Below are 24,308 nucleotides of genomic sequence, written 5' to 3'. Positions count from 1 at the left end.
AACAGAGATTACTTAAATGGCCAACAGCATTTTCAGGAACAAAAGAACTTTAATAATGCAGCCCAATTTTATGAAGCAGTTAGTTCCAATATAAAACTCAAGCCAACTAATTAAAGAAATGTTTCCCAGTATTTGAGAAAATTTAATTTAATTTCTAAAAAAGACTTGTATTCGTGTGGAGTTTGCACATTCTCCCCGTGTTTGCGTGGGTTTCGCCCCCACAACCCAAAGATGTGCAGGATAGGTGGATTGGTCACGCTAAATTGCCCTTTAATTGGAAGAAATGAATTGGGTACTCTAAATTTATTTTTTAAAACTTGTATTTATATCATGCATTTCACAACCTCCAGATTTCCTAAAATGCTTTATCACCAATTAAGTACTTTTTGAAGCATACTAACTACATGTTATAATGTACGAAACACAGAGCCAATTTACATGAAGCAAGCTCCCACATATACTGATAATGACTAGATGCTCTGTTTTTGTGTTGATTGAGGGATAATTATTGGTTAGGATGCCAGGGCTAACTGGGATGGACAATAAATGCTGGTCAAACCAACAACGTCCACATGCCATGAAATAATAAAAGAAAGTCCCTTTCTCTTCTTCAAAGTACTGCCATGGGGCCTTTAACATCCACCTTAGAAAGTAGATAGGACCTCAATTAAACATCTCACATTGACATTGTAGCATTCCCTAGAGTGTCAGGTTAGATTTTGTGCTCTCAAGTCTGTGGAGTGGGACTTGAACCATAAGTGTGGAATATGCAGTTGAAGGCTGTTGTTTCACCCACAATACTAATCAGATCCAAAATTGCTTCAGCCTTCTGGTGCCCCACCACAAAATTCCAGCAGCACTGTGGCAAAAGGATTCAGAACTTGGCACATTCTCCCCGTGTCATAGAACATAGAACATAGAAAATACAGCACAGAACAGGCCCTTCGGCCCACGATGTTGTGCCGAACCTTTGTCCTAGATTAATCATAGATTATCATTGAATTTACAGTGCAGAATGAGGCCATTCGGCCCTTTGAATCTGCACCGGCTCTTGGAAAGAGCACCCTACCCAAACCCAACACCTCCACCCAACACCAAGGGCAATTTTGGACACTAAGGGCAATTTATCATGGCCAATCCACCTAACCTGCACATCTTTGGACTGTGGGAGGAAACCGGAGCACCCGGAGGAAACCCACGCAGACACGGGGAGGATGTGCAGACTCCGCACAGACAGTGACCCAAGCCGGAATCGAACCTGGGACCATGGAGCTGTGAAGCAATTGTGCTATCCACAATGCTACCGTGCTGCCCTTAAGAACAAATAAATCTACACTATATCATTTTACCGTAATCCATGTACCTATCCAATAGCTGCTTGAAGGTCCCTAATGTTTCTGACTCAACTACTTCCACAGGCAGTGCATTCCATGCCCCCACTACTCTCTGGGTAAAGAACCTACCTCTGATATCCCTCCTATATCTTCCACCTTTCACCTTAAATTTGTGTCCCCTTGTAATGGTTTGTTCCACCCGGGGGAAAAGTCTCTGACTGTCTACTCTATCTATTCCCCTGATCATCTTATAAACCTCTATCAAGTCACCCCTCATCCTTCTCCGTTCTAATGAGAAAAGGCCTAGCACCCTCAACCTTTCCTCGTAAGACCTACTCAGTGTCTGCGTGGGTCTCTCTCCCACAAGCCAAAGATGTGCAGGGCAGATGAATCGGCCACGCTAAATTGCCCCTTGATTGGAAAAAATAATAATTAGGTACTCTTTAAAAAAAAAAGGATTCAGAACTTGACAGGGACCCAAATGACCAAGATTCTTTCCTGTACTGGGAATTTATTGGGTCTTGTAACAAGCAGAATTTCTGCCCACTTCTTTAAAAGCCTGTGATGCCAATGGTTATGGATGGTCTTAGGCTCAGGTGGTTACCACAGAGAGGAGATGAAGTCAGAGCTATGGAATGAAGTTTTGGAATTGGGACTGAAAACAAGGGCTACAGTCTTCCAAATATTTAATTGTATGAAATTTCTGCTCACTTTGTACTGGATGTAGAATAAGCAGTCTGATAATTTAACAACAGTAGAGGAGTCAAGAGAGGTGGTGGTAAATTAGAGCTCTGTGTTTGTTGTTAGCGTTCTTGTGAAAATTAATGTTGTGCCTTTGGATAATATTGTCAGAGGCTGTATCAGATAAGAAACAGGAGAGTGCCGAAGATAAGTCCTCAGTGGAACACAATGTTATTGCAAGAAAGCAGGAAGAAAAGCTATTGCCAGTGATTCTTTGGCTAGTTAGCTGGATAAAGTATGGAACCAAGTGGCAGAAATCCCACATAGATGGACAACTATGGAGAAACATTGGAGGAGGATGGGGTGATCAACCATGTCAAAGGCTTCAAACAGATCGGGATGGATAAGGAGAGAAAGTTTACCTTTGTCACAGTCACAAGATGTCAATTGTGACTTTGATAAAAGTTATTTTGATACTATGGCATGGGAGAAAACCCAATGGGATGGATTCAGAGATGGAGCTCCAGGAAAGATGGAAATGGATTTTGAAGGCAACAACATATTCAACGACTTATAGAGGAAAGGAAAGTTCAATTGGGATGATAGCTTGCAGGGATGGTGGGGCCAAAGGTCATAATTTTGAGGCGAGGGGTGATTACAGCACAGTTAAAGAGAGGAACAAAACTGTTCAGGAGTTGAGGAGATAGGGAGATGGGTTTAAGAAGTCAATTTGCAGTAAAGAAAAGAAACCGGAGGTTATCTTTGCATTCCAGGATGATCCTGGAAAAGTGAACAGTTTTAGCATACAAGAACAAAACCCGATTGTATTTTAAATGATCCAGCTAGATGGTGGATGGCTGAACCAGTTGTGCTCATATCTTTTTAGGTCTGCACCCTTTGAACTTAGGGGAGCAGCGGTGAGGGCTATATCGTGGGAAACGGCAAGGGTTAAAGAGAGTAATGGTGGTATTGAGAACTAGGACATCAAAAGTGGAGATGGGGGTGCAGTTGAGTAAATTGCCAAGCCAATACCTTTAGCCTAGAAATATTGGAATATATAAATAGAAAGAAATGATTGGAAATCGTGAATATTTTGACACTAGTCTGATAACATACATTCAAATTTCATACGTAGTTTAGTTCTTTGTAATACTGTACCATCAAGAATATTCAGAAAATTATGGCATCCCCAAACAAAGCTAAATGTCTACTTCTACTTCTAATGAAAATGCCCAGTCTGCTATACATATTATAATTATAAATCTGGTACTTTAATCACAGTCTTAAATTTAAATAATTGTATTTGTTCGTATTGCTCTACTTATTGCTTCATGCACGTGACCTTTTAGCATCAGAAAGTTAAGCAACAATACATTGTATAGACCTTTTGTTAAAGAGAAACACTTTTTATTCAAAATAAACCCAGAATAATTTGTATATGAATATATCAATTCTGTACCTAATTTCTCTCATCTCTTTAATGCAGCAATAAAGGGCAAAACCAGATGTCTAAGTGGCCACAAAAATTAGAACAATACAGGTAACAAATAAGTTAAGCATGGAAAGTCAAATGTGAAAAAATAAGAAAGCTACTAATTTTTTTAAAAAGATGGAAAACTAGATGTGTTCCTTAGAAAGCTATTGCTTTCCAGGCAGCCAATTTATTGTATTGATTAATGTATAATACAATAAAAATGTCACGTTTACAGTTCCTCCCAGAATGCTATGAATTCCAAAGTTTACACTACCTAACAGGAGATTTTTCCAACCTATCCAAATATTCTGGTATATAAAACCCAGTTAAATTCATTGGTCCTGAAAACAAGTAAGTCATCAATCCCAGCACAAATGCCAGAACCCAGGGCAGCACGGCGGCACAGTGGATAGCATTGCTGCCTCACAGTGATGAGGTCCCAGGTTCGATCCCGGCTCTGGGTCACTGTCCCGTGTGGAGTTTGCACGTTCTCCCTGTGTTTGCGTGGGTTTCGCCCCCATAACCCAAAAATGTGCAGGGTAGGTGGATTGGCCACGCTAAATTACCCCTTAATTGAAAAAAATGAATTGGGTACTCTAAATTATTATTTTTTTAAACAAATGCCAGAACCCACCAGCATTGGCTCCACTAAAATTCACAAAATCATGGGGAGATCATCTGCTCTGTATAATGATGGTATGTACTTTGTATAACTAATAAGCTTCCTTGAGGAGGTCCTGATGAAGGAGGAAGATCCCCATGGAAGCAAAAGGACCAGTCAGAGGTGCAGCAGCAGTTTAAAGAGAATGTGGAGGCCAACCACAGTTAGCTGCAAGAAACTTTCATAAACTCTTATATATATGATGTATGTATTTATTGGAATCCATGACTAAAATTGAATTCTAGCATTTCACAGCTTGATTCTTAACTGACTTATCTAACCCCTCAATTAACATTTCTGTATATACAATCCGCTCCTTCCCCGTGCAAAGGTACCCTTATTTCTGCTACCAAGTGCAATCAACTTCTATATTTTTCCAAAAGCAGTCAGTGCACACAACAACTGTCGTAGCGTTTTTCTATTATACAAAATAATCGGAGGAAACTCAGGCCAATGCGTTGGGAGAGCACAACCTCAGAGAAGGATTTCCAGAGCTGAATCTACCCAACTGAGAAATCGAATAATATTTATACATTGCAGGGCACATAGGCAAAGGCGTTATTTACATTTGAATATTGTCTGGTTCAAACTGTATATTAAAAAGTTGCAGATGCACACCCAGGCAATGAGTGAGTATTTTCTACTCTTATTTTTCTATGGCTCTTTCCCTAACCTCTTTTCTTGTTGTTAGCACAGTTGGATGTGTCTGTGTCTTTAGGTTAAACTAGAAAGACATATTGTGAGGGTCTCACAGGTGGTATCTTGAAACAAGTTGCTACGGTCACTAAGTACCAGTTAGACTGATGGAAAACCATGTTGTTGACCCTTTTGGCTTCTCGCAAATGGTGTCAAGAAAACAAGTTGCTACGGTCACTAGACTGAAAAACATGCTATTCAGGGTCTTGCTATGTAAGCATTCAGTTAGCATCATTTGTGTCTTTTTGCCACATCAGCATGTTGCTGGTTGGTATCTTTATCCTGATTGTGGAATATTTCTCTATTGTTCTAATTATTCCTCACTATTACAAGTTCCAAAAAAATCGTTAAGACCACTTTAATAGGCTATACTTATTAATTGCCCTAATAAGTGGCGGACATCCGGTAACGTCATGTAAGAGCAAGACGCATGAAGGGTGGCTCTCGGCAGGGTCTTTGTTTTTGATCCCTTTTACCCGTTTTTTCGTGTGGGTTTGGTGTCCAAACCCCGTTAGTTGATCTGGTGGACTTTTGCCCGACAGAGGCATGTCACAAATGTCGATGAAGAAGCACAATGCAAAGAAAGTTCAGGAGTTTAGTCTGTCGAAAGAACTTGAAGGAGGGAAGGTGACTGGTGTGCCCATTACATTAAACAGGGTGGCTGTGGTGATGGTGTAGGAGCTGGAAAAATTCGGCAAATAGATGGATAGGCAGTTCGAGAAGGAGGGCAAGCAGATAAATGGATCATTTAAAGCCATTGTTGAGGAGACGGGCCCGATTAACAAACTTCTTGTAAAGCCTCGAATGTGGTGAAAGCACCAAGTGAGATGTTGAAGGGTGTGGAGATGGTCTTGTCGCAGTATGAGGATTGGTTTGCCTCGCTGGAGGCGGAGTTGTTGCTCGTGGCAGAGAGCAACAAAAGCCTGAGGTTTAAGTGGAACATCTTGAATAGGTCGAGCAGTTGAACCTCAGGTTGGTGGAGCTGCCGTCCTAGTTGGTGCTCTGGCCAAGGCCAAATGAACTGCCATGGGCACTGATTATCCATTTTCATGGCTACTAAAGGAAGGAGAGGGTCTTGGAGTGGGCAAAACAACTCTGAACTATTGACTGGAATGGGCATACACGATGTGGACATATCAGGACATTGGGACTGAGCTTGCGAAGAGGATTGCAGCCTTCAACAAGGCTGTGTTTTATAGCAAAAGTGAACGATTCAGGATGCTGTACCCGGCGCAACTGCGAGTTGCAATGGAATCGAAAGATTACTTCTTTGACATGCCGAAGCTGGCAGAGGCCTTCATCAGAGAGAAGAAGCTAGGAGCGGTCTGAGGAGGACTGTTTGGGAGGTGTTTGTGCAGTGTACTTATGCATCTTTTTGCTATATTTTTGTTCTCTTGGGGTTGGGGCTATAAGAGTGGGGAATTGAGATGTTTCTTGGTGGGGAGGGAAGCTTGTTAATGTTGTTGGGGTTTGGGCACATTGATGGTAGAAGTGGGTCAGGAGAGATTGGGTGGTTGTTTTGGGGGATATTGGAGGGGAACCCTGGGTGGGGGCCACTTTGCTAGCAGCACGGTGGCGGAGTGGCTAGCACTGCTGCCTCACAGCACTGAGGACCCCAATTTGATCCCGGCCCCGGGTCACTGTCCTTGTGGAGTTTGCACATTCTCCCCATGTCTGCGTGGGTCTCACTCCCACAGCCAAAAGATGAGCAAGGTAGATGGATTGGCCATGCTGAATTGTCCTTAATTGAAAAACAAAATAATTGGGTACTCTAAATTTTAGGGCGGCACAGTGGTTAGCACTGCTGCCTCACAGGTCCAGGGACATAGGTTCAAATCCGGCATTGGGTGACTGTGTGGAATTTGCACTTCCTCCGCGTGTCTGCATGGGTTTTCTCTGGATGCTCTGATTTCCTCCTAAATTGCCCCTTAGTGTCCAAAAGGTTTGGTGGGGTTACTGGGTTACAGTTAAGCAGGAGGGGGCAGATACGTTCAGGTACTTCCAGGTACGGGACTTTGTTCGGCGGACATTTCTGACATTCCCAGTAGCGCCGCTGTCCACTTTGGAGAGGATATTCTCATGTGTGGGGTCAGAAGAGGGCAGCATGTCCAGTGTATATGGACGGAAGCCTCGGTAGAAAAGTTGAAGGCCAAATGGAATGAGGAGCTGGGACCCATTTTGGAGGAAGAGGTATGGAGTAAGTCCCTCCGCAGGGTGAATGCTACATCATCCTTTGCAAGTTTGAGCTTGACCCAATTCAAGGTGGTGTTCAGGGCACACCTCATCAATGCCAGAATGAGTTGATTTTTTGTGGGGGTTGAAGATAGGTGCAAGTGGTTTTCGTGAGGGACCGCGAACCACACGTTCATGTTTTGGTCCTGTCCCAAATTGGTGGGATTTTGGGGGTCTTTCTTAAGCACCATATCAGCAATCGTAAATGTTGATTTAGAGCCCTGTCCGTTAATAGCTATATTTGGAATGTTGGCCAGCCAGAATTGAGGACTGGTTGCAGGGGCGATGATGCCCTGGCATTCGCCTCGTTAATTGCTCGGTGGCAGATTCTGCTGAGTTGGAGGCAGGCAACGCCACCTAGTGCCGCAGCGTGGCTAGGTGACTTGATGGAGTTTCTGTACCTCGAGAAGGTCAAGTTCACTGTCGATTAATGGGTTGTACTGTAGATGATGGCCGTTAATATTGTACTTTAAGCACTGTTAATGGAGGGGTGGGCGGAGGATGGGTGGGGCGTTGTATCTTCGTTATCAGCGGGTATTGTTACTCTTGTCATTTGGAATTTTTTCTTTTGTTGATACATATGTTGGTCTTGATTTGCTTTGTAAATTTTTGATAAAAAGTGTTCTAAGTTTTATTAAAATATTTTCAAAACAAGTCGTTGTAAGTAAATCGTATTCATTCGCCTCCTCCTTGCAACAACCCATAAAAACATTTTTGGGACAGCATGAGCCGAGTAATTATCTTACTGGGTAACCATATGGTTCTAACTGCAATGTTGAAAGAGACTGACTTGAAATGAAACAGTTTGAACAAAATCACAAACTACTCCAATTTAGCCTTGTTCAGCCTCTTGAGTTAAAACATGCACATTCACTTGAAGTAGGCACCACACCACTGTCTGCTCGATGGAAATTATGGATGAGTATAAATGCCAGCTGTGACAATGATGTTCACATCCATGAATGAAGAAAAACAGTTCAAGGTGACTGTTCTCACCTATTTTCCTCTTGGGAAGAATTCTCTGTAATGATGAAACTACTGAGGATCAAAAATAGCAACTACAGTTTTTGAATTAGATATAGAATGTCCGCTCAAACCCCAACAAGACCAGTAAATGTAATTTTCCCCGTTGGCCAATGGCTTACAATTTTGATCTCCGAAGATATTCAGTGTTCAAACGATAAAAAAAATCAAACGCAAGCTGACACTTTGGAATTTCCCGAACATTCCTCTAGCAGCAGAATACTAAAGCAGCTAAGACTAAGCACTCATTTTGATATTCTTAGTAATACGACCACAAAGAGCTATAGACTATTGGCAGTCACTGTTTGGATTCCTATGTATTGCTAAGTATTTATTGGTAAGTTTGCTTCAATTCAGTACTAATCATGGCTTCCAATATGTATATATGGTCATCTGTAGCAAAAAAGAAAATAAGGATGAACAAATTATTTCCATAAGTGAATGGATCATTAGCTGTCAGAAATTATTATTATAAAACCATTTCAAGATTGCTCTGCCAAAAATACTGCAAAACTTTCAGAAATTCTAAAACATAGGTGTTTTCATGTGGTATTTTCACATTCTGACCACTGATAACCTTACATGTTGTCCAACTGGACACTGTCAGTGAGTGTATTTAGTATCAGATGTGACCATTATGATGAATGTAGGAAATTGTTATAAAATATGTTTTATATTTGTTGTAATAATGTTGTGAAAAACCTGGTTCAGATATATACAGGCAATATGTCTGCTAAAGCTGCTATTAATGGGTCATAAGGGGGAGGTAATCATTGATTTTAACCATTTACTTGTTTACATATAGATGGTTAATGGAATATTTTATATGTTTAGGAGGTTCGCTGGGGTGTAGATAATTTATGAGGGATTGTGTTTAGTCCTAGCTAAGCAGGTCATGGGACATCTTAGTGGGAAGAGACTGGAGAATGCCTTCTGGTTGAGATACAGATGATGTAATTAATGGGAGGAGTCAAGTCTGTCTGTAGTTTTGCAGTTTGCCATAGGATTTTAGTCTGACAAGACAGAAAGATTTCAGGTTGTTCCTGAAAGAGTCTCTCTTCAAAGATCTGCACAGAGAAGCAAGTAACCCTGATTTGTAACTTTATTTATAAGTGGCATTTGAACTGTATTGGGTTGCTTAATTGGAATATACAGTGGCAGGTGTAGAAAAGAAATTAAAGTTTTTTTTCCTTCTATTTAAGAACTATTTTAACTGTTAATTAGAAAGCTAATACTATGTTGCTAATCTGATTGTGTTCAAATTAGTTTGTTTTAACATAAAAGATACCTATTGGTCAGTGTTATCACTCTTGTGGTTTAGTAGTCTTCCCTCACAGCCTTACAAAATGCAAATTGTTGGAATTCTCGTACTGGAGTCCTCCTAACGCCATGCATTATAGTTCCTAACTACTGTATCTTTTTACTGACAGGCAAGAGCTTGATGAAGCAAATGGAACCAAACTAGCTCTGAAGAACATGCTTCTCCCAGCATACTTTCAGTCTGGCCTGAGCAACGCCTTTGACTCAACCCAGGTATTACTGCAGTTTTCCTTTTTTAATTAAAAAAAATGTAAAAATTTTAAATAAATTTAGAGTACCCAATTATTATTTTTTTCAAATTAAGGGGCAATTTAGTGGGGCCAATCTACCTAACCTGCACATCTTTGGGTTGTGGGGGTGAAACCCATGCATACATGGGGAGAATGTGCAAACTCCACACGGATAGTGATCCAGGGCCGGATTTCGAACCTGGGTCCTCAGCGCCGCAGGCGTAGTGCTATCCAATGCGCCACATGCCGCCCTTCCTTTTTAAATTTTTGGTGATTTCTTTTTATTAATCCGAAGGGTGAACATCTTCATTTACCTGCAACGTCAGATTATTCAAACTAGAACAAGTTGAATGTTTCTACACAAACAAATACACATACCAAAATCCCTAACAACTGAAAACAAAGGCCATTACTATTATACGGGGAAGTCATCATTATTTTAGAAACAGTGGGTCCGATTTAATGGCTGCGTTGCGCTTAAGCGAGAGCATGACGAGGCCGTTAGATCTCAGGAGAGGCCAAAATCGAGAACTGTGCCAGGCACCGACCTGTTCGCCGACAGACCCCTTTGGTGAAATCAGGACCCCGCCAGAGAGTGGCACGAACCAATATTCACCACTTAAGGCCAATTGCCATGCAATTAATGGGAGCGACACCCTATCTAACGGCCTCCCCAGCAAATGGCTGCGCGAGTGCCGATTAGTATTCCTTTAACACGTGAAGCTGGCGGAAGGCCTACTGTGGGGCTCCAAGGAGGTGAGTAGCCATCTTTGCTCCCAGGCAATGACGCCGGGGGCACTGGAATTGCTGCCTCGGTGCTTGGAGGGGTGTGGGGGAGACCCGAGGTGGGGGGGGGGGGGGGGGGGCAGCCTCGGTCGGGATGGGCTGCCATCAGGGTTTAGTGTTCCACAGCGGGGGGGATAGCCACATGGCCTCAGCCAGGGTGCGGTGGGGGGGGGGGGGGGTGATGGGCATCTCAGCACTCGCGGATCCGCCATGGCACCCCCTGGATTGTGCATCCCATTTCTGGGGCAACCACAGCCCGCTAGCCTCACTGACCACCCACAACTCCCAGTGACTGCGGAGGCCTCTGGACGCGCGGCTGAAGGCTATTGCTAATTGAGAATTGGCAATCATAGTTAAGTGAGCACATCAGACCTCCCAAGTGGATCCCCGTGTGTCGGTGTGCCATGTAGCATGTGGGAGTTATTGCCTATCATCGTAGTCAGACCGGGATACCTGGACACTGTGCCTGAACACTGCGGGAGGCAACACCACGGACGCAGCAGCCAACATCCAAACATCCAGGGACTGAGCCCCAGCACTGGGGACATTTCGGCAAACAGAATGTGGGCATGTGCACCGGGTAGGGAAACAGCGTCCAGACGGACCAGCGCCCGGTCCTGGTAACATTATATCCGGGTGTCTTGTGGGTTCCGGTGAGCAGGAGGTGCGTGGGTGGGGCGTGTCGGATGGCAGGAGATGCGTAGGGGTGGTGAGCAATGGGGGGGGAGGGGAGCAATGGGGGAATAGGGGGGCAGGCAAGTAATGGGAAATGGGGAGGGGGTTGGAAGAAGCATCCAGGACCTCCTTTTCTGGGAGATGATGCATGGGATTAGTGCTCAGCCCAATTGCTGAAGAAAGTGCTTGATGTGTCGTATTGGTCGAGGTCAACTATTTTAAATAATTTACATATGTTCCCAACTGCCCCAATTCCCTGATGGTGCCATTCCATTCTCCCCACCCTTGCCAGACCCTCCCCCAATCCCTTTTCCCCCATGCCCCACAATGCACCTAACCCAATGCATCCAGTCCAAAGATGTGCAGGTTAGGTGGATTGGCCGTGCTAAATTGTCCCTTAGTGTCCAAAAGGTTAGGTGGGGGTACTGGGTTATGGGGATAGAGTGCAGAGCGTGGGTTTAAGTAGGGTGCCCTTTCCAAGGGCTGGTGCAGTCAATGGGCTGAATGGCCTTCTGCACTGTAAATTCTGTGATTTATGATCTATGAACCCCACCCCCCTGGAGTTCAGCCCGGGATGGACGGTTAGCTGGATGGAACCCCAGCTGCCCCTGCATCATCTGGCACTGCCAGCCCTGGTGGCTCCCCAATCTCTGCCCCATGTGGCTATCCCCCCTGCTGTGGAACACTAAACCCTGATGGCAGCCCATCCCGACCGAGGCTGCCCCCCCCCCCACCTCGGGTCACCCTCGCCGATACTCCTCATTGACTGGCAATGCCCACCTGTGACTGTGACACATCCCCCAGCGACCGAGACATCTTCTGCAGTGCCTCAGCTATGCTCACCTGAGACTAGGACATGTTCGGCTGCACATTGGCTATGCCCACATAGGACTAGGAGACCTATGCTCATGACCTAGAAGTACTCTAGAGGGCCTCGGCAATGCCCAACTGAGACGAGGACATGACCACAGCACCTCATCAAGGTCCACCTGGTACTGGATCACGTCCCTCAGCGACTGGGAACTCTGTTGAGGTGCTCAGCCATGGCCATCACCGACTGAGCCACACCTTGGGCACCTCCACTCATGCTGCCGATGTCATGCACCAGGCCCTCCACTGAGGTCGCCACCCTAACAGTGTTGGCCTCGGTGCCACGCATTGCCGGCGCCATCTCCTGCACCCCTAGCCTCTGGGACCCCTCTAATTGGCCATTCCCCATGACCTCCAGGGCCTCATATAGGGTGAGGACTCTGATGTCTGGCATGCCGCCGCCCATCTGGGCCCTTTTTCCGGTCTGTTGTGGGCCAACGTCTCCTGCGGGGACACAGAGTGTGCATCGTGAGCCGCACTCGTTGTTCATCGTGGGAGTTGGGGATTGTTTCGCTGGGGGGGGGGGGAGCGTGAGCACTGGTGGACATGGGTGGGCCGGGATGGTGCCAGGCACATTCTCATGGCGGGGAGAAGGATGTCCGGTGCCAACCCAGCAATGCAGCCGGATGGAGATTGTTGATCTTCTTACGGCACTGGGTGCTGGCCCTCCTGGATACACGCTTCCCAAGCTGACGGCCACTGCCACCTCCTCCCAGGCAGCACTGGCTGCCTTATGGCTAACCCTCTGAGGCCCTTGGGGGAACAGGGCATCTCGTCTGGCTTCGACCGCACCCAATAATCTGCCCAGGTCAACATCCCCGAATCGTGTGGCTGGTCTCCTTGGTAGCATGGCTGTGAGCGGAGTGGGGTTGGCTGTGCAGAAGTGCTGCTCTCCTTTGTTAGCGGGGAGGCTGTGAGCACGAATCCGGCGAATCAGCTGGCGGGACCATCATTTGTGGTATGAAGCCCGTGGAACCTTAAGTGGACCAGTTAACAGTTTATAGAGGTGCCGTCTTCACCGGTCCGAACGTCAGGACGCTCACCCAGTTCCCGCTCACTTAGAAACCTTTTGGTTAAATTGCGGCCAATAAGTCATGCTTCACAAGCGCATTGGAATTTGTTGTGTTCTTTGTATTGTTCTTCAGGATGGTGAAGGTTGTAGTGTTGACAAAGAACAGCAAGCAGTGTTTAAGAAACAAAACTAATTTATTGAACTATACTTAATTCTAAGGAATTAGATAAGCAAAGAATACACTACACTTCTACAATACGGAACTATGCTATCAGCTAACTATCTCACATCTACTCAGTCTGGCATCCTTCCATTCTCTCCTGTGTCTCCCGTCTCTCTCCCAGAAGTCAAGGAAGCATGTGATATTTGTATGGTTGCTCTATAGCACCATCTAGTGACTAGTGTAGTAACATTACATTAACCCTTTATGCTCCTTACAATATCCACATGTTGTGTCAGAATTCTCTGAGAAACATAATACATTAATGGATGTGGGTTTTTTGGGAAATATAAAGGATATTTCTACATTTCCATTTGAGAACAGCAGTGCACATTGGACAATCAGCACTATGTCATTGGAAACCTATCTCTGAACCACATTTTCTGTCTGCACCGCTTGCTGACTAAACCCAGCGGCTTAGTATTGTAGCAAGGTGTATGCAATTGTAAATTAATTAAATGTCATGTGCTTTTATTTTCAAACATGAAAGCAAAATACTGCAGATGCTGGAAATCCTCAGCTAGTCAGGCAGCATCTGTGGCAAAAGAGTTTCTATCCAGTTCTGTTGCACACGCAGATATCCAGCCAGATGTGTACCATCTGATCTTCCATATTAGGAAAGGACAAAAAAAACATTGTGCAGTGTCCAGGCCTGAAACAGATGTTCGGCCCTTACAAATGCAATAAAGCAGCGTAATGCTTCTTGAGACTTGCACGCCAAGCTAGGTAAAATCAGGCTTTCAGACAGCCTGTTAGGTAAGTTTTTCAAACATACCTACATGCTATACAACTGGGAAGGGCAAGCGTGTTCCACCTGACGCCACATTTAAATAAGGGAGTCAGCAACCCACCACTCATTTGTCACCCTTCCGAAGGGAGCTCCGGCCTCTGATCTCTCTGACCTCCAATACCATCTCATGATCTGACCCTCGATTTCAGCCCTCGTTTCGACCCAAAATGCAATCTCTTCTCTCCTCCTGACCTGACCACCGATCTCCTCCCTCCTCATGCCCCCGAACTGTAATCATTCTGCCCACACCTGCCTCAGCCTGATTTGAAATTTCCACCATCCTGGTGGCCATCTCAGTGCTCTATTTCCTACCATTGCTGTGATCTGATTCTAGTTAATCTTTGCACATCACCAAGTTAATGGAAATGCATCCAACGGCCCAATATTGGCCATCTCTAACCACAGTATTCAAGTGCAGTATTTGTACTCTCTGTCCCCAACACAGCCAAAATTGTGTCAGTTCAGATTTCTAAGCCGCTATTTTCCTGTAAAATGGGGAAATGCTTCAAATAGAATGTGCATTCCTTGATTTCCCATGTAATTGCAATATAATTTAAATTAGTGTTCCATTGCGCAGATTCCAGTAATGAAGTTGATCAATGTAAAAGTCTTAGGTTATAAAAATTTATTTTGTGCAGGGGCTTGATCTGGACTGTTTAACAAAGTCTTTTCCAATGAGCCAAAAGATGAAAGTGCCAGATACATTTGATGATTTGGCTTCAACTGTCCGCAATAACGATACAGGTAAGTGGGATAAAACTTTACAGTAACCAAGGGATCAAATCTACTTTAAGCTATTATCTCATGAGGAATCATGAAACCCTATAATTCTCAAGACAAAATTACAACTGAACAGCTTTATTTCAAAGGGTAATTTGAAGCACTTAGAAGCAGAGAAATGCTGAAAATGTCTCAAGTGTTTGAGGTGAAACTCCCATGACACCTAAAGAAACTGTTTCATCGACGTAGAGTGCATAATAATGCATACCTCAATGGTAGATTGTGCACCAAAACGTTGCACTGGCTCCCTTCCCCAATTTCAAAGTCACATTACTTCAGTCCCCAAGATCCCCTGTCTCTGATATCTTCCTTTCACTAAGTAATAACAACTAGCGAAACGGTGGCACAGTGGTTAGCACTGTTACCTCACAGCTCCAGGGACCCAGGTTCAACTCCAGCTTCGGGTGACTGTGTTTAGTTTGCACTTTCTCCCTGTGTGTGCGTGGGTTTCCTCCGGGTGTTCCAGTTTCCTCCCACAGTCCAAAGAAGTGCAGGTTAGGCAGATTGGCCATGCTAAATTTCCCCTTAGTGTCCAAAAGGTTAGGTGGGTTATAGGGATAGGGTGGAGGCGTGGGCTTAAGTAGGGTACTCTTTCCAAGGGGTGGTGCACTTGATGGGCTGAATGGCCTCCTTGTGCACTGTAGGGATTCTATGATAAAAATTGTTGGATGTCCATGATGTAGGAATCCATGAATTGTCATTTGTAATGTTTTGTAACAGAGAAGGATGCAATTGAAGTTTATTGTTTTCCCTTAATATAAAGGGTCTTTCAGAGAACTAGCAGAAATATAATAAATAATGCAGCTCATTTTTTTAAATAACAGTTTAACACCAAAAGCGTGATTGATTAGTTACCTCTGCAGTCTGTTTTCTTATTTGAATTATTGCAATGTTTTGCCTTTCAGCCATGGATCTTAGTAGTGATGAATGCTCTGAGTACAAAAATAACAACACCAATATTGATATAATAGGTTACTTAAATATGCATGGAACTCAGCACAGCAGAATAAAGCGTCTCTTATTCTGCTCTTTCAAGTGCTACGTAGCTGACTTTTAAGCTGTCAACTTGAGGCATGTGAATGCATGTATGTGGAAATGGCTGATTGAAAGAGTTTTTATGAGAGTTATACAACATGTGACAAAAGGTAAACAGGAAAAATAACAGCTGGATCAAGTTTGTCCCGTGAACATGGCCTGGAACATCACGACACTTTGTCCTCCCACCCCCACTGCTCACACTTGTAGATCACTGAGAGCGGCAGAGACAAAAAGCAAAACAACTCAAGGCCAATAAAGGCTGTTAACTTGCCATGTTCCTAGGTTTGGTATATCGGAAAAGGGAAAAAAATGTGGGTTTTTTTGTGAGGGCCACGAAGAATCCAGCACGAGTTTGTAGAATAGAAAGAAATAACTTTATTTACAATTACATATATACAACAGCAGCAGTACTCTCTTGCTGCTCACTCCTCTTTAGCTGGTTCCATACTGACCAGCTCTATTTATGCAAGGAAACTGCTAATGATTTCTCCTCCCCCCCTCATTGGGGAAACTCATGCTCCCTAAGGATTGTGGGACTGTCATTAGTCCCCAGCCAGTGGTAAGCAGGCAGGTTATAACAGTTTTAAAACCAACGGTTCTCATCTCTGTAAACTGACATGTAGATCGGATAACAGTCTCTTCCTTCAGGAAAGCATTGGTAATTAACGTTTTTTATTTTGTCAGATGTTAGTAACAGATCAACATACCCAGTGTCAGATCACACAACAGGGACAGACACACGCGACTTCAAAACGTCAGATCATTCAACACAACAAGCAGAATTTTCTCAGTCTCTACAATCCACAGAAGGTAATGTGTTTAGTAATTAATTTGCAAATCCACAATACCATTGATGAGAATGCACAAGACTACGGCCACTCACTGTTCACATTTTCATCAATAACAATTAAGTCTTGATTCTTTCCATACTTACTTGAGGTCAGCAGTAAAGCAGCAGTTCTCATTGCTGACCACAACTTAAAATGTCCACTTACTGGGCTGAATTTTGTTTTCGGAACAGGGGTGCCCAGCGATGGGCCATTAAGCCAAGGTTGAGTAGCCTAAACTATCTGTGGCACCCAGAGTCTCTTATGGTGTTCAGTCAACTAATTGTTTGACATTGGGGCTGCCATTCCCTTTAGAGGACAGCCACCCACCCCCGGAGCTGCCGACCAATTAGAAGAAGAGGACATTCTGGAAGGATGTTGCCTGCCCTAACAGTAAAGTGGGATCTTGGCGTGCCTGTCAGTCAGGCAGGCCCTGCCCAGGGAATGGGGTAGTTGGTGAGGGTCGGCAGTCCCATTACCACAAATGACACCATTCATTCTAAGAGGCTGTGAACATAAAATAAGAGGGCCCTCACCCCCTCTCATATACTCACACTCTCTCACACACTCACCCTCTCTCTCAAATACACGCTCATTCCCTCTCTCAAACACACGCACACTCCCTCACCCAAATACACACTCACCACTCTCATTCACGCACTCATCCCTTTTTCACACACACTCATCCTTTTCTGACATATACTCATTCCTCTCTCATAAACACACTCACCCCTTCACTCACACCCTCACACACACTCACTCACACACACACCCTCTCTCACACACACACCCTCTCTCACACACACACCCTCTCTCACACACACACACTCACCCCCTCTCTCACACAAACACCCTCTCATCCCTCTCTCACACATACAGTCACCCCCTCTCTCACACGCACACACTCACCCCCTCTTGCACACATGCACACTCACCCCTCACGCACACTCACCCCCCCCCCCCCCCCCCCCCCCACGCACACTTTTGGCTGGCACACACACTTTGGGCAAGATGGCCTCCTTCTGAATTGCAAATTTTCTATGTCCTATGTTTCTGTGAGGAATTACAGAGATCAGGGCCGGGATATTCCCCGATATTGGCAATGGCTGATGTTGAGCAGGAAAAGCGGCATTGAAGCAATGGATAAAAAAAGTTAAAGTCACAGTCCCACAATGTATCGCTGGCAGGGTGGCCTCTGATCCGCCCACCCCGCTATCAACTTAGACACTCAATGATCCGGAGAACCATTTTGAAAGGCCACCCCAGTGAACCAAAAGAAAACCAGTGTGCCCAGGTGAAACCCCCCCCCACCACCCGACAGTATCCTGGCACTCCCTGGCACCACCCTGGTATTATCTGGCATAAAGCTGGGGTTGTGCTAGTCACAAGGTGCCAACTTGATGCCAGGGCACTACCCGGCATGACCCAGCCTGACATCCCCCCCACCCCCCATCCCCCAAGTGCTGCATGATCTGAGGCAGACGGTTTGCACCTGAAACAAAATGTGACTATTTTTCTTGCAGGGGGGGTTGCCAGTGCTGTTGGGGGGGCGGGGAGGAGGGGGAGGGGGGCGGTTAAAATAACTTGGCAGGAGTCTGGGATCCTGAAAGAAGGTGCACCAGGGATAGATGCACAGCCAAAATTAGAAGAGACATCAAGTGAGTCTGGAAGGCATAGAATGTCTCGACCAGTTAAGCCACAAGGGACTTGGCAGATTGGATGGTATTTATTTTAATGCAAGGAGTCTGACGAACAAGGCAGATGAATTGAGGGTACAAATGGGGGTATGGTGGCATCATTGCTCTCACTGAGTCATGGTTGAGAGAGGGGCAAAATTGGCAGCTCAATATTCCAGGATACAGGATCTTCAGGCGAGAGAGGGAAGGAGGTAAAATAGCACTGCTGCTTCACAGCACTGAGGACCCCGGTTCGATCCCAGCCACGGGTTTCTGTCCGTGTGGAGTTTGCACATTCTCCCCTGTCTGTGTGGGTCTCACCCCCACAACCCAAAGATATGCATGGTAGGTGAATTGCCCCTTAATTGAAAAAAAAAGAATTGGGTACTCTTTTTTTTTAAAAGTGTAAAGGAGGTAAAAGATGAGGGATGTCGCCGTTTTGATCAGGGAATCAATTACAGCAGTAAGGAAGGACAACATCTTAGTAGGCTCTTCAACTGAAGCAACATGTGTAGCACGTAAATATGAAAAAGAAGCAATCACATTGCTGGGAGTATTCTATAGGCCCCCTAACAGTCAGAGCGAAATAGAAGAGCAGATATGTAGGCAAATTTCAGAGAAGTGTAAAAGTTATAGGGTAGTGATAGTGGGGGATTTCAACTTCCCCAACGTTAACTGGGGTAGCCATAGTGTAGAAGGATTAGAGGAGTGGAAAGCTTAAAATGCATCCATGAGAACTTTTTAAGCCAGTACGTAGAAGGTCCTACAAGAAAGGGGGCGGTCCTGGACTTAATTTTAGTTAACAAAGCTAAGCAAGTGGTTGAAGTATCAGTGGGGGAGAATTTGCAGACAGCGATCATAACTCTGTCAGATTCAAGATTGTTATGGAAAAAGACAAGGATGGACACGACATCAAAGTTTTAAACTGGGGGAAGGCCGATTTTAATAAGATCAGATCTGATTTGGCCAGAGTGAACTGGGAGCATACACTTTTAGCAGATATGTGACAGCACAATGGGACGCATTCAAGAAGAAAATAGGGAGAGTACAATGTTCCAATTAAGAAAAAGGGTGGGACCAACAAATGCCGTAAACCCTGGATATCGAGGGACATACAGTGTTGGATCAGGAGAAAAAGGGAGGTTTATGGCAGATGTCGAAGACTCAAAACAGCAGAAGCGGTGGTGTGGAGACAATCATGTCATTTTTTCAATGTTAAATGTAACTTTGCACTACTTGTGACATTTTCAATATCACAAACTTGCCCTCCCTGATCCTAAGAAAACAAAAATTGAAACACATTTGGAAACCAAAACCTCTGGGCAGACTGCAACTGGGCCAGGCAGTAAAGTGATGAAGAGCTATCCAACCTTGTTATAGCAGTTGATGAGTCTAATACAAGCAAATTGAAGAGGACAGAATCAGGCTCTGGAAGCTCAGAATAAGTTTCTGTAGCTGTTTCTTGAAACTCCATTCTCCAATGAGCTACCTGGGCCTCCCATCGGTATTTCTGAACTGGACATACTGAGTTCAGTTTACAGATGTAAATTAATTGTGTGTGCCATTTTGTATGTGTTTTTAGAATATTCATTTGCACCAGGAAATTTTAAATACATATTGATATTGCAGATGGCAGCTTGAAATGTAAAGTAAGTTTTGGACGTATAATTAGCATTATAGGAAATAGGAAGATTGAAATAGACTAAATGATAAATGACTGTGTCTGTTTGCTCATTAGATGCTTGTAACAGACTTCATCATCCAACCTGGACTCATGAAACAGAGGCAAAGGCAACTTGTCCGATGAAACTTGATGTTCATCAGCCACAGACATTAACTCCCCAGTGTCAACGTTACACAAGTAATTGACTAGAATTGATTTATTATATTACTGGTGGCAGTTGATATTTTATGACATTGCCCACAGGAAAATCACAAAGTTGCCTCTTATTGTATTTGTTTCTGACATTGTTTTCTATTTTTCTAATTATCATTCTATTTGTTCCTCATACTTCTTTTCTTTCTCATTTTCTCCTCAGCCCCTGGGGTTTTTGTGGTGATACACCTGTGAGCAATATTATAGATAGCTGGTAGTGCGACCTCCAACCAGCAGGTGGTGGTACAGATCCACCATGCGATCTCGAGACAGTGGTCATGTGACCAGACACTCCGATATAAGTGCAGGCACATCCGGTGATCCCCAGATAGTTATAAGACTTACATGAGGACAGTCATGCATTAGGGGTAGTTCCAGGAGAGTACAAAGAAACACTATGATAACTTGCTCTGTAACAGATTGCTATCTTACTACATGTGATTTAATAAAGATCCTGGTTTGGGCAAGTCACAAATTATTTGGTAGATTCCTTGCGAGACATTGAATGCCAACATAACATGGTACCAGAGTGCTGAAGATTTGAAGATAATGTCAGCAATACAAGGTCAAGAATTCGGCGGAAAGATCGATCTGGTGAACTGCGGCCTGTGATCACTCAATGTACTAGAAGACACTGAAGCTTCAGATGAAAGGACTGAAAGCCCCCCACCAGCTTCAGATAACCGGTAATGTGGAAGAAAACTGGCGACTCTTCAAGCAGCAGTTCAAACTCTATGTTACGACCCTAGGCCTGCAGGCACTGCCTGATAAAAAGGGGACTGGCGTTGCTGCTAATGGTAGCAGGTCCTCAAGCAATTGAACTGTATAATACATGCATTTGACAATGAGGAGGATAGCAAGAGATACGATGAAGTCATTGGGTACTTAGATCGACATTGCTCCCCCAAACGAATGAGACATTTCCGAGATAAATGTTCTGTACGCGTACCCAGAAACCTGTTGAATCGTTCGACAGTTTTGTCAATGACTTGAGGCTGACGGCCCAGTCATGCAACTTCAGTAGCCTCAAATCTTCTCCCATCCGCAAGCAAATTGTCTTTGGTGTAGCTAAAGATAAGCTCTGTGAGAGGTTGCTGCAGGAAGAAGATTTGGTTCTGGAACAAGCAATAAAGATTTGCCAGGTAAGCAAGGTAGCTGCACAGTTAATCAGCACAGTCTGCTCGAAAACATTTTGGCGCCAACTCAGAAGAAGATGCCAGCGCCATTAGTGCTGTGCTCCACGTCATGAAGAAACACGGTCTCAGTGCGGGCAGCCATTTTAAGCGGTCGACAGGAGCTGCCACCTTATGCCAAAAGTGTGGCATTCGACATGGCCTGTGCCATGTCCGGCCTTGGAAAAGTCTGTTCCAGGTGCAACCGTGTTGGACATTTTGCAAAACAGTGTTTTGTGCTTCCTTCAATGGACCATACAAGATCAGTAAGTGTGATAAATATCGACAAACAGCTCTTCAACGATCTTATTGCAACCAAGGACCAGAAGAGTCCGAACAAAAAAGATAAGGCACAATTTCAAAAAAGACGGAAGCTAGTAAAAATTTTCTGGAAACCATTAAAACCAGATGGAAATTGTGGTGTTCCTGAATAACTCATTATTGCAATGTGACTTTGACACTAAAATGAGAGCCAACCTCCTCAGTCAGTCTGCTTTGCACAAGCTGAATGCGCAGCTGAAAGTTGCTGATTGGCCGGGGCAGTCAAAGAACAAAGAACAAAGAAATGTACAGCACAGGAACAGGCCCTTCGGCCCTCCAAGCCCGTGCCGACCATACTGCCCGACTAAACTACAATCTTCTACACTTCCTGGGTCCGTATCCTTCTATTCCCATCCTATTCATATATTTGTCAAGATGCCCCTTAAATGTCCCTATCGTCCCTGCCTCCACTACCTCCTCCGGTAGTGAGTTCCAGGCACCCACTACCCTCTGCGTAAAAAACTTGCCTCGTACATCTACTCTAAACTTTGCCCCTCTCACCTTAAACCTATGCCCCCTAGTAATTGACCCCTCTACCCTGGGGAAAAGCCTCTGACTATCCACTCTGTCTATGCCCCTCATAATTTTGTATACCTCTATCAGGTCGCCCCTCAACCTCCTTCGTTCCAGTGAGAACAAACCGAGTTTATTCAATCGCTCCTCATAGCTTATGCCCTCCATACCAGGCAACATTCTGGTAAATCTCTTCTGCACCCTCTCTAAAGCCTCCACATCCTTCTGGTAGTGTGGCGACCAGAATTGAACACTATACTCCAAGTGTGGCCTAACTAAGGTTCTATACAGCTGCAACATGACTTGCCAATTCTTATACTCAATGCCCCGGCCAATGAAGGCAAGCATGCCGTATGCCTTCTTGACTACCTTCTCCACCTGTGTAGCCCCTTTCAGTGATCTGTGGACCTGTACTCCTAGATCTCTTTGACTTTCAATACTCTTGAGGGTTCTACCATTCACTGTATATTCCCTACCTGCATTAGCCCTTCCAAAATGCATTACCTCACATTTGTCCAGGTTAAACTCCATCTGCCATCTCTCCGCCCAAGTCTCCAGACAATCTAAATCCTGCTGTATCCTCAGACAGTCCTCATCGCTATCCGCAATTCCACCAACCTTTGTGTCGTCTGCAAACTTACTAATCAGACCAGTTACATTTTCCTCCAAATCATTTATATATACTACAAAGAGCAAAGGTCCCAGCACTGATCCCTGTGGAACACCACTGGTCACAGCCCTCCAATTAGAAAAGCATCCCTCCATTGCTACCCTCTGCCTTCTATGGCCTAGCCAGTTCTGTATCCACCTTGCCAGTTCACCCCTGATCCCGTGTGACTTCACCTTTTGTACTAGTCTACCATGAGGGACCTTGTCAAAGGCCTTACTGAAGTCCATATAGACAACATCTACTGCCCTACCTGCATCAATCATCTTAGTGACCTCCTCGAAAAACTCTATCAAGTTAGTGAGACACGACCTCCCCTTCACAAAACCGTGCTGCCTCTCACTAATACGTCCATTTGCTTCCAAATGGGAGTAGATCCTGTCTCGAAGAATTCTCTCCAGTAATTTCCCTACCACTGAAGTAAGGCTCACCGGCCTGTAGTTCCCGGGATTATCCCTGCCACCCTTCTTAAACAGAGGAACAACATTGGCTATTCTCCAGTCCTCCGGGACATCCCCTGAAGACAGCGAGGATCCAAAGATTTCTGTCAAGGCCTCAGCAATTTCCTCTCCAGCCTCCTTCAGTATTCTGGGGTAGATCCCATCCGGCCCTGGGGACTTATCTACCTTAATATTTTTTAAGACACCCAACACCTCGTCTTTTTGGATCACAATGTGACCCAGGCTATCTACACCCCCTTCTCCAGACTCAACATCTACCAATTCCTTCTCTTTGGTGAATACTGATGCAAAGTATTCATTTAGTACCTCGCCCATTTCCTCTGGCTCCACACATAGATTCCCTTGCCTATCCTTCAGTGGGCCAACCCTTTCCCTGGCTACCCTCTTGCTTTTTATGGGTATTATGGAACAAAAATGATGGAGACTTTCAGTGCACGTGAACTTGAGCTCTCCGTGGACGACATGAGGATACATGTCACTGTTTTATATTGTAGACATGGACATTGAGTCCATCGTAGGAACGGATTAATGTGAATCCCTGAACTTAGTTGAGCGACTGTGTGTCCCAGAAGACGGTTGGCCAGCTGAATACTGGAATAGATCCCTACAAGATATCAGAGTGTGATAATGATCTTTATTGTCACAAGTAGGCTTACATTAACACTGCAATGAAGTTACTGTGAAAAGCTCCTAGTCACCACACTCCGGCGCCTGTTTGGGTACATAGAGGGAGAATTCAGAATGTCCAAATTACCTAATAGCACGTCTTTCGGGACTTGTGGGAGGAAACCGGAGCACCCGGAGGAAACCCACGCAGACACGGGGAGAACATACAGACTCCGGACAGACAGTGACCCAAGCCGGGAATCAAACCTGGGACCCTGGCGCTGTGAAGCCATAGTGCTAACCACTATGCTACCATGCTGGCCATCTGTGCACGATTGATGAGGATTCAGAAGAAATCAGGTGGAGG

The 24,308-nt window shown here is 44.8% G+C and overlaps 1 protein-coding gene across 1 annotated transcript in view; it reads left to right on the top strand.

Moving 5' to 3' along the window:
• Positions 1–24,308, top strand: part of spag17 (sperm associated antigen 17) — a 382,475-nt gene that overhangs the window by 273,866 nt on the left and 84,301 nt on the right. Inside the window, exons 42-46 of the mRNA XM_072513741.1 lie at positions 3,502–3,555; positions 9,532–9,634; positions 14,643–14,748; positions 16,507–16,632; positions 20,064–20,186. Of these exons, the coding sequence (XP_072369842.1) occupies positions 3,502–3,555; positions 9,532–9,634; positions 14,643–14,748; positions 16,507–16,632; positions 20,064–20,186 (512 nt within the window). The remainder of the gene's footprint in view (positions 1–3,501; positions 3,556–9,531; positions 9,635–14,642; positions 14,749–16,506; positions 16,633–20,063; positions 20,187–24,308) is intronic.

The sequence above is a fragment of the Scyliorhinus torazame genome, chromosome 8 (genome assembly GCF_047496885.1).
Source record: "Scyliorhinus torazame isolate Kashiwa2021f chromosome 8, sScyTor2.1, whole genome shotgun sequence".
Lineage (NCBI taxonomy): Eukaryota > Metazoa > Chordata > Chondrichthyes > Carcharhiniformes > Scyliorhinidae > Scyliorhinus > Scyliorhinus torazame.
The sequence above is the reverse complement of the archived record's forward strand: the minus strand, read 5'-3'. Positions and strand labels throughout refer to the sequence as shown.